A 10,600-nucleotide genomic window follows, 5' to 3' on the forward strand; every position below is an offset into this window, starting at 1 on the left:
ATCCATTCATTTATTATAGCAATTTTTAACCCTACCGTTTCTTCTTCTTTAAAAAAAAAATATTTATTTTGAGAGAGAGCGGGCACGAGCAGGGGAGGGGAAGAGAGAGAGGGAGAGAGAGAATACATCAGTGCAGAGCCCAGTGTGGGGCTCTATCCCATGAACTATGAGATAATGACCTGAGCTGAAATCAAAAGTCAGACACTCAACAGACTGAGCCAACCAGGGGCCCCAGTTTCTTATTAATTTACTAGTGGGAATACTTTCATAATGATAAATTCCTCTCATTCACTATTTGGTTACTCTGTTGTAAAATTTATTTATTATTAATGTTTATTTAATTTTGAGAGAGAGAGAGAGAGGGAGACAATATCTGAAGCAGGCTCCAGGCTCTGAGCTGTCAGCACAGAGCCCGATGCGGGGCTTGAACTCACTAGCTGTGAGATCATGACCTGAGCTGAAGTCAGACACTCAACCGACTGAGCCACCTGGGTGGCCCACTCTGTTGTAAATTTTATAAAGAAAGGCAGGATGAATGAATCTGTCAAAAAAAAAAAAAAATCCAAGTTCCTTTGTTAGTATCCTCTGAAAGTGAACGAAGGATTTAAAATTGATCATTATGAATTATGGATTTAAACCCTTGAAGATTTTTTATTCATATTTTTTAAATGTTTTAGTTTTGAGAGAGAGAGAGAGAGAGAGCATGAGTGGAGGAGGGGGAGAGGGAGGGTGACAGAGGATCTGAAGCAGGCTCTGTGCTGACAGCAGTGAGCCGGATGTAGGGCTTAAAACTCATCAACCTTGAGATCATGACCTGAGCCGAAGTTGGACGCTCAACTGACTGAGCCCCCCAGGTGCCTTGATTCATTTGAATTATTGTTCTTGTTGATGCTCAAATCCTTTTTTTTTTCTTTTTTTCTTTTTGGCATAGAAAATCTCTTCAGCTAGGCTCCAAAAATTTTTTAACAAGATGCTAATAGTCTGTTTGCTTTTTGATACATCTGCTTGTGCATTTCTTGCTTTAGACCTGAAATCACTCCTTTCTCCCAAAAGCCTGGTTCCTTTAGTAGGAACTGCTATTTAAAAACCACAAAATCTGTACTAGTATTGTTCATTGCTACTGCATTGGTCATCGTTTCCAGTGGACAGCATTAAGAGACTTTTTTTTTTTTTAATTTTTAATGTTTATTTTTGAGAGAGAGAGGGAGAGGGAGAGAGAACAGGGGAGGAGCAGAGAGAGTGAGAGGAAGACACAGGATCCGAAGCAGGCCTGCAGATCCCGCAAAACACAACCAGGAAGAAAAGCTCTTCCTCCTGCAGTGTCTCTCCAGCACCCTCTACTGGCAAAGCTTAACACCATGCCAGAGAGCGCACAAAACATAGGGGTTCAGGTCCATTTTCAGGGATCAGGCAATGAAGTTTGAGTTTAGAGCTGGTTTAATGCCTTGGTAATTGGCACAATATACAGGTTTATTCACTCAGTACCCTCTTTATGGATGTTGTATTTCCAGTCTTGCTTTTGCCAATAGTCAGGATTTTAACCAAATTGACTATCATTTGGTTACACATCTGACATTTGTAAGAGTCCAGCGCAGTCTTCATTTTTAAACACCTTATAATCTAGTAGAAAAGGTCAAATTACGCAAATAAATGTAATGCAAAGTAGAATTTCCTAGGTATCATCCCAGTTCTACCCAAATTCTGAGTAAGACCACTTCCTGTTGCAGTAAGCAGGACGAACTTAAAGGAAGTACTAACAATTCCAATCAGTCTTCAAGAAGGAAGTCCACTTCAAGAAGGAATGTGAGCTGAGGGCTCAGGTCGGCGAGGCTGCTATGCTCAGACAGAGCCCGGTTTTGCTACAGCTTAGAGGAGACGGTCTCAAAGTGCTCAAGGTGTGGTTCCTGGACCAGCGGTATTAGCAACATGTATATTTTCAGCCCCGCCCATAACTGGGCACAGGTACCAGCCATCTGGTTCAGTAAGTCTGCCAGGTGATTCCGATGCATGCTCAGGTTTGGGAACCACAGCAGAGAGTGTCTGAAGGAGACTGGTAAAGTATAAAAGTCATCTCCAAATTTTTGATCATGTGCCTATATTGGTAAACTTGTAGGGTTATGCATACTGATGTTCATATATTTCTTTATAAGGTAATATGCAGTGTTATACTATTATGCATGTTATAAAACACACCGAGAATAAATATGAAAAAAGAAAAACAGGAATACAAACTCTCCTATGGTCTTTCGGCACCCCACATATCACTTGGCCTTACCACTTTGGAGATCACTGAGGCAGGTAGACAGTGACTATACGGTGAAGACATACAGGTAGGGTCCTTTCCTCATCTGGTCAGAATTAGAAAGGCAAGTTAGGGTCCTACTCGGGTCCTCATCTGGCCGCAGTAAGGGAAGGTGGTGTTTTGGTGGAGCAGAAAGGCCACCTATGCGGGCATCACAAGGTTTTCCTGGAGAAAACAGTCTCTCTTACCACAACTCTTTTTCGCAGACATCAGGGCATGTTTATTAGCAATAGATAAACTATCATCACAAACACGTGAGTGTTTCGTTTTCCCAGCTACACTGGGAAAGTTGTTTTGGGGTTAAGGATCTCTGGTTTACACCTACCCTCCCCTACTTGCCTTGCATGGGCTGTTTAGATTTAAATTTTTAGCCTGTTGAGGGGCACCTGGGTGGCTCAGTGGGTTAAGTGTCCAACTTTGGCTCAGGTCATGATCTTCTAGCTCCTGAGTTTGTTTGTTTTATATATATATATTTTTAACGTTTACTTATTTATTTATTTATTTTTTCAACGTTTTTTATTTATTTTGGGGACAGAGAGAGACAGAGCATGAACGGGGGAGGGTCAGAGAGAGAGGGAGACACAGAATCGGAAACAGGCTCCAGGCTCCAAGCCATCAGCCCAGAGCCCGACGCGGGGCTCGAACTCACGGACCCCGAGATCGTGACCTGGCTGAAGTCGGACGCTTAACCAACTGCGCCACCCAGGCGCCCCACGTTTATTTATTTTTGAGACAGAGAGAGACAGAGCATGAACAGGGGAGGGTCAGAGAGAGGGAGACACAGAATCTGAAACAGGCTCCAGGCTCTGAGCTGTCAGCACAGAGCCCGACGCGGGGCTTGAACTCACGGACCGCGAGATCATGACCTGAGCCGAAGTCGGCCGCTTAACCGACTGTAGCTCCTGAGTTTGAACCCCGCTTGGGGCCTACTTTGGATTCTGTGTCTCTGGCTCTCTCTGCCCCTCCCCCACCTCCTCCCCTCTCTCCCTCTCTCTCTCAAAAATAAATATTTAAAAAAATAAAAAAAAATAGCTTAAACTTTTAGTCTGTTAATATACTTTGGGAAGTATAATAAAAGGAAAACTTTAGAGTGGAGTTAGGAGGCAGGCAGGGGGAGCTGTTGGCCCAGCATTAGTTAGCAATTACAGATGTTATGCCCAGAATTCGTGATCCCCAAAGCCCACCATGGAGCTGAGTCCAATGCAAAAGCAAAGAGCCTTTATTCGAGCTAGCTCGAGCTCAATCCCCTACCTGCACCGACACAGCGGCAAGATACCGGAGAGAGCGAGCGAGTTTCAAAAGCACAAAGGTTTTATAGGGGCCTAGGGGCAGTTGGTGAGGTAATGGCTGTGGCCTCAGCCGATTGGCTGGGGAAGGGTCGGAGTCCTGTTACGCAGGTTGCCAGGTGTGTTTTGATTGGGAAGTTTGAACGGGTGAGCAGGAGGTTACTCAAGGGGAGGAGGCGTGGTCTGAGGTTTCTGCGATTTTCCCGGAAAGGGGGCATGTCGGGGGCATAGTCACTCAAGGTGGAGGACACAGAACAAGATGGAGTCGGCCGGTGTAGGTCTGCTCTTTCAGACTCAACAGAGGCACCTTGCAGGTGGATGCTACTTACCCAGCAACAGGAAGGTTTCCTGCTGCTCCGGCAACAGCCCAGCCAATGAGAGGCCACTATACTACCAGCTCCCAGTTTAGTCCAATGGACATTCTGTTTACAACAGCCCCGCCCACCCACCAACTGTATAAAATGGCCTCCACGTCCTGGTCTCCAGACTTGCTTGTTGTTCTGGGTTGGGGTTCTCTGCTATTCTCAAATAACCCCATCTTTACTGATAAAATAGCTGGCAGTGTTAGTTTTAAGGTTAACATCTTAATAGGATACATTGAATCTATAGATCAAAGTAGCAGGACTTATTTTTTACAATAACTTTTCAAACCATGAACGATTTTAGCTGTACTTCGATATTAAAGTGTTTACATTTTTTTTTGCCATAGTTTGTATACGTCTGTTGTTACATTAACTTCAGAGACTGCTTTTTATTCACATTGTAAGCGAGGCTTTTTTGAGGCATAATTTACAGACTTGCTAGGGGTCAGTTACCCCCAGTTAGAGTGGCGTCCTTAGCACGTGGCTGTCAACAGCATAGGCGACCTGCTTCCTGACTGCATTTGCTAGCTTTGCTCTGGCACAACACCAAGGTGCCCTAATGGCACCCCTTTCACTCTCCCTCCAAGCGGTGGAAGAACCAGAGGGCCTGAAGGCCTACCCCAGCCCCACCCCAGCCCAGGAAGTCAGCAGCCCTACTCCGCCCCCGGCAGTCAGGGAAGTCCGTCGTTCCGCACCTCGCAGGGTGGAAACCTCCCACAGTTCGCGCCCAAATGCCGGAAGTCAGTCGCCCCGTCCCCGGAAGTCCGGAAGCCACTCCCTGATCGTCCCCAACCCCGGAAGTCGGCAACTCCCGCTCCCTAAGTCCGGAAGTCAGCCACCCCGCCCGGCCCCCGGCAGTCCAGAAATTACCCCCAATCCGACCCCCAAGTGTCGGAAGTCAGCGACGCCCGCTCACTAGAGTCCGGAAGTCAGCCGCCCCGCCTCCGGCAGTTCAGAAGTCAGCCACTCCGCCCTCCGCCCCGGAAACCACCCACAGCTCGCCCCCAAGCCCGGAAGTGGGTACTCCAGCTCCCGGCAGTCCGGAAGTCGGTGCCGCCCCGCCCCTGGCAGTCCGGAAGTCAGTCGCCCCACCCCCGACCCCGGAAGTCGGCGGGTGGTTGTCCGCCGCGAGGTCCCGGCCCTGCGCTCGCGCCCGCCGGGTCGTGCGCTCGGTAGGGTCGGGGTCGGGCCACCGTCGAGGGCTGCGGGCGGGCTGCAGGTGGCGCGGGCTGGCCACGCCTGGGTTCCAGGGCGTCCTGGAGCTGCGGGAAGCGGGCCGAGCGCGCAGGGCCTGGCTGTGGGGGTCGGGAGCACCCCAGTGGTGGGCCAAGATCTAGGACCTGGGTGTGTCGAGTGAATGCACCCTTTACTGTCAGATACTTGATTTGACTTTCCTGGAGTTTCTGCAAAGCCACTCCCTAGCTGGGTCCCTCGAGCAGTGCTTTGCGGGCGCTGCGGTCTTCGGGGCAGTTAGGCCGCTCGGCGCAGCATTTACTCAGCAGATGCTTGTGCTCGTCCTGACCCTCCATTGCATAGCCTGTTGTCCCAGCGGCCGGAGGGGATCGTAGAGTGGCTTTCTCGGCCAACGCCAGGGCGTACTCAAGCTACCGCGAGCCTTTCAGTTCCCTTTCTTGGTGGAGGCCGGCACAGGGAAATGAGGGCGAGCTGGTGGGTTCTGCTGCGGTGTCAGAGGCTTGAATGCACGCTGCAGAGGGCTAACGGTTTCCAAGTTGGACGGGGGCAGGTGGCGGTCAGGTGCCTGTTGACGCTTTGCGAGGCTGAGCAGAGCAGGTAGCCCCAGTCCAGTCGGTGTAACTGGGCAGAGAAGGGCCTTGAAAAAGAAAGGGTCTCTGGGGGCTGCAGAGATGGCCGTGGGCACAAGCTGACTGGTTCCACCGGTGCCCAGGCTTCCTTCCTGGGGAGGAGCTGGGCGCTTGTGTGCAGACAGTGGCGGGAGGACTCCAGTTGTCTGTCTGCCCGTCCGCAGCCCGTCTCCTGTTGAGAGTGGTGCCCTCGCGGTCCAGGGATGTACATGCAGGTGGAGTCACGCACCAGCTCCTGCCTCCATCTGAAGAGGGCTCCAGGCATCAGGTCCTGGTCTCTGCTTGTTGGTAAGAATTTCCATGTTTTCCCTCAAGTTAAAAATCTAACTTTAAAAAAAGATGAAAATGAAACTAACTTGTTCTTCCTTTGTTCCGTTACCCCCAAGTATAGCAACTATTTTGTTGCTTTGTATCTTCCCAGCCTTTACGCTCTGTGCATGCCTTTGCAGAGAATTCCCACAGCCCTTTTTTCACCACTCAGCTTCTCCTACTGTGTGTGTTCTTTTGAGGTCTTGCCGTTCCCCTTTTACTTGCTTTCATACACCTGCTTGCAGGTGTATGTTGCAGGCTCACGTGATGGGCCACAGTTAATTCCTGTTTTCTCTCTGTCCCTGGCGCCATCTTTCCGAGGGTCCTGCACCCGACTGTGCTGCGTTGGTGGGATCCGAGGAGTGAGGGGTGCAATGGCTGTGCCGTCAGCAGTGGTCTCTGGTTCATCTTTCCCGTCACCCTGCATGTGGCCTCTTGTCTGTTCTGCCTCACATGCCATGTGGTGAACTTTATATACGTCTTGTGTTCGTTCCATACCACATGCTGTTGGCAGGTTCCTCTGTCTGGTTCCCACTCAGCCCTGGAAACTTGAGTAGAGAAGCGTGTCCAGGGAACACTGTGAATGGCATTTGCCATGTTTCCGAGTGTACTTCCTGGATGTTTCCCCCACTTAAAAACAATTTTTTTTTTTAAATTTAAATTCTAGTTACTTAACATACAGTGTGTTTCCCCCACTTGTGAGCCTGTGGTCTTCTGTCCCCCTGCTCCCCACCTGCAGCCATCCCTGACCCCCAAAAGGCCTGCTTGTCTGGGCCTGGGGCTCCTGGGAGGAGGGGGCTCTGGGCTGGTGGTGGCCCAATACTGAGGCACCTGCTTTCTTTTCTCTTTGCAGGAATCTTGTCTATTGGCCTGGCTGCCGCCTACTACAGTGGAGGTGAGGTGCTTCATCTGCTCACCCCCTGCCCCGCAAAGTAACTTCCTCTGCCGTTTGGGAAACAAAGCAAAGAAACAAAACCCTTCATTCGTGACCCACTGAGGCATAGCCTTAGGAATTGGCGCCCCTGCCTCTGCAGCCCCAGCTCTGTGCACTGGTGTGGTTTTCCTAGTATGCCTGTGCCATGAAGCCTGTGCCTTCCCTTTATATCTGGAGCATTTTCCTGTATCATGAAATACTCTGCAAAAAGGTGCTCTCTTGTGCCAGCCTGATGTTCCAGTGCAGGCTGAGCCATACTTGCAGCCCCCCTGTAAGTTCCTGCCCTTCCATTGTCACAGGTTATGCCAGCCCAACTCCTCTGTCTCCAGTAGACACTGGAGGGGGAGCTGAGGGCACCCAGAGCTGGCTGGCCGTCCTGGGCCAGGGTTCCTTGCAGGCACGGGCAGCCAGCCAGCCAGCCCCAGCCAGCCCCAGACACCACTCCTGCCCAGTGTCCACTGGGGCGGGGCCCCTCATGGCCTTTGCCCTTCACCTGGCTGCGTCCTGTGTTTGCTCCTCAGATAGTCTGGGCTGGAAACTCTTCTACGTTACGGGCTGCCTGTTCGTGGCCGTGCAGAACCTGGAGGACTGGGAGGTAAGGTCAGCACAGGCAAGGCCGCTCAGGTGTTTCTGCTCCAGGCTTCCCCACGTGGGCATCACAGCAGACGGAGAGGCTCTGAGGCCTGAACTTTTAGCTTAGTGGTTTCTGGTTAGTGGCATTCGGCTCCTGGGCAGGGAAATCTCCTGAAGCTGTTTTTCTCCTAGAAGCTCTTCGTGACTGTTTGCACTGAAATTCTTTACTCTTGAGTGTTGCCGTAGCACGGAATAGAATGATGGGCTCCCTCGGTGGCTAATGTCTGTCTCCCTTGGTGGCCAACAACCTCCCCTGTGCCTTTGTCCCCTTCATGAGGAACCACATGACCCAGCGTTGCTCTCTGACCTCCGAGCTTTGACCTCCATGCTTTTGTTTGACAACCTCAGCTGCTGTGCTTGCTTCTCTTTTGCTTGCAGAGAGCACCTGCTTTGATGCCCCTCTTTCTCTCTACACACCCTGGTCCCGTGCTCCCAACAGACAGGAGCACGAGAGCATCTGGCTGCAGGTGTTTGGCTCTGGCAGAGCACTTGGCCGTCAGGGTTGGGTTTCAGCTGGGTGTCTTCCTGAGCGTCTGCTCTGGCGAGTCCGGGCCTCCTCTCTGGAAATTTTGTGTGTGGCTGGCTTGCAGAGAGGCCAGCAGCCAGGTGATCACCTTCTGGCCGGTTTTCCAGGAAGCTGTCTTCAACAAGGGCACCGGGAAGGTTGTGCTGAAGACGTTCAGCTTGTATAAGAAGCTGCTGACTCTTTTCCGAGCTGGTCACGACCAAGGTGAGGCACAGAGAGTGCACAGGACCCAGGGTGTGGCGGGAGGCCGGCTGCCCCAGGCTGGATGGAGGGTGGTGAGTGGAAAACAGAGACCAGGCCTAAGGCCTGGAAGTGGGGTGGGTCCAGGCTGGCCATTCAGTGACTTGGGGTTTTGCCCTGCCTGGTGGACACAGGGTGCGCCCAGACATTGCCGGGTAACCCCTAGCTCAGTGGCCAGCCATCAGGGACCAGGAAGGCATTTTTCAGCAGTTGGGGGAAGATGAAGCAGAAAGATGGGCAAAATAGAGCTCAGCTCCTCCCTGATGCGCTTGAGGGCACGGGTAGAGTTTTCAAGGGGCCGGCAGGAGTGCTAGATGCCCAGACAATGCTAGTGGCCCAACCTTGCGCTGTGGTCACTGACCAGTGATGAGGGTCTCTGTACGGTAGCCTCGAAGTGGCTGTGCCCAGCACACAGGCAGGAGGGGCAGGCGGGAGGTGGGCAGAATGCAGACACTGACCAGCTCCCCCGCAGTGGTGGTCCTACTGAATGACATCCGGGACGTGAACGTGGAGGAGGAGAAGGTCCGCTATTTCGGGAAGGGCTACGTGGTGGTGCTGCGGCTTGTGACGGGCTTTTCCCACCCTCTCACCCAGAGTGCCATCATGGGTCACCGCAGGTAAGCTGTGGGCAGGGGACTCGTTTGGCCAGGGCTGGCTGCCTGTGCCCCTCACCCCCATCAGGTGGCCCTCACAGTGGACTGCCCAGCATGGCAGGGCACAGGGAGGGGACTTGGGGAAACATGGACTGTCCCTGCCACTAGGGGAATGTTGGAAGTCCCCACAGGGACAGAAGGGTCTCCTTGAGGACAGAGGTCTGGGGTCAAGTGAGGGTCGGGGCCAGAAGGCACCAGGTCCTAGAAGTGGGCGGTCCGGCAGGAGGTAGGTGTGGTCTTCCTGGCCAGCACCTCCGCGGGGGTAACTTGCCCCTCCTGTTGTTGCCCGGCCCAGTGACGTGGAAGCCATTGCCAAGCTTATTGCAACCTTCCTGGAACTGCACCGCCTTGAGAGCCCCGTGGAGCTGTCTCAGAGCAGTGACAGTGAGGCTGATGGTCCAGGGAGCCAGAGCTGACGCCTGCAGAGCCCCTGGCCTTGGTTCTGGTGGCACCCTCGTGGGCCTCCTGGGCCACCAGCAAGTCTTCCTCCAGCGCCTGGCTGTGTCCCTGGCAGCCCCGGGGTGGGACCCTCAGCCATTCCTGCTGCTTGCTTCTGTCCTCTGAGGACGCCACAGGCTGGACTTTCTCTGCGGGCTTTGAGGTGTCCGGGGAGGGCATGAGCCTCAGATCTGCCTCTTCCTGGCATCGGACGGCTCCAGCCTGGGCAGCGTGGAGACCGGGTCTCTGGAATGGGAAGGATGCCCAGGCTCCCCAGGGTGGGGAGGAAGGTTTGCCAGCACTGGCTCCCCCCGAGCTGTTCAACCCCCTGGTGCAGCAGGTGAGCACAGGGCCAGCAGCTGGATCAGGCTCTGAGGATGCCCATGCTGGCGTGTTGTCCCCAGGAATCCCAGTGCTCCCTACACACAACCTCCCTTCCCCGGCTGGATGTCCTCATTGGTTAGAGAGGTCCTTCCTTGCCCAGGGTCTGCAGGGCCCAGGGCAGATGGCGAGGGTCCTGTCTGGCTGTGTGCACTGTGGCCACGCCTGAGACCTCCCCAGCCCACAGACAGCAGTCTCCACCCAGGATCACGGCTGGGCTGTCACAGGGCAGAGAAGGCCTCAGCCTAGGCGAAGCCTGCTGGTCACGAGGAGGCTCTCTTGGCTTCACGGTGGGCCTAAGCCAGGGCATCTCCCTTAAGAATCAGGTCCTGGCTTCTTGAACCCAGGCAAGAGGTGGGCTGGGCCCACAGCTGCCCCTCAGTGGGGCCCAGGGCCGCAGGGCGGCAAGGGCACCTCTGAGCAGGCCCTCAGGAGGCTGTGTCTAGGAATGGTCAGGACACAGAGCACTGCAGTGTCCCCAGGCCCTGGGTGAGTGAGGACCGTAGTTTCTAGGAAGCGAGAGAAACGAGACACTCCCTCTTCTCCATGGTGGCCGCCAACTAGCCCTGATTTGAGGACATAGTCATTTATACAAGCCAAAGTTAGGTTTTTAAGTCATTAAGTCTGAAAGCCTTTTTCTAAAATAAAGTATGAAACGTCGTAACGGGTTTGTGGTGTGTTCATCCCAGACGATAAATGCTCTGTACTCTGGA

The 10,600-nt window shown here is 53.1% G+C and overlaps 1 protein-coding gene across 2 annotated transcripts; it reads left to right on the forward strand.

Annotated features, from left to right (window-relative positions):
• The first annotated feature begins 5,031 nt into the window (after positions 1-5,031).
• On the forward strand, positions 5,032-10,547 carry LOC125926218 (cytochrome b-245 chaperone 1). Of its 2 annotated transcripts, XM_049635417.1 has the most exons (7): positions 5,032-5,122; positions 5,938-6,061; positions 6,936-6,977; positions 7,538-7,611; positions 8,283-8,379; positions 8,888-9,032; positions 9,364-10,547. In XM_049635417.1, exons 2-7 carry the CDS (start codon positions 5,977-5,979, stop codon positions 9,482-9,484), a joined length of 564 nt encoding a protein of 187 aa, XP_049491374.1. In that variant the 5' UTR covers positions 5,032-5,122; positions 5,938-5,976; the 3' UTR covers positions 9,485-10,547. The 2 variants fall into 2 exon arrangements, with proteins under 2 accessions (XP_049491374.1, XP_049491375.1); XM_049635418.1 differs by lacking the exon at positions 5,032-5,122 and having other exon boundaries at positions 5,144-6,061.
• Positions 10,548-10,600: the final 53 nt, after the last annotated feature.

This window comes from Panthera uncia, chromosome E1, assembly GCF_023721935.1.
Source record: "Panthera uncia isolate 11264 chromosome E1, Puncia_PCG_1.0, whole genome shotgun sequence".
Lineage (NCBI taxonomy): Eukaryota > Metazoa > Chordata > Mammalia > Carnivora > Felidae > Panthera > Panthera uncia.

Excerpts from the sequence above, each read along its gene's own strand:
- LOC125926218 (XM_049635417.1), top strand. The coding sequence starts at position 5,977 with ATGTACATGCAGGTGGAGTCACGCACCAGCTCCTGCCTCCATCTGAAG. Across the intron at positions 7,612-8,282 it reads AGAACCTGGAGGACTGGGAG|GAAGCTGTCTTCAACAAGGG; the intron begins GTAAGGTCAGCA and ends CCGGTTTTCCAG. Across the intron at positions 8,380-8,887 it reads CCGAGCTGGTCACGACCAAG|TGGTGGTCCTACTGAATGAC; the intron begins GTGAGGCACAGA and ends GCTCCCCCGCAG.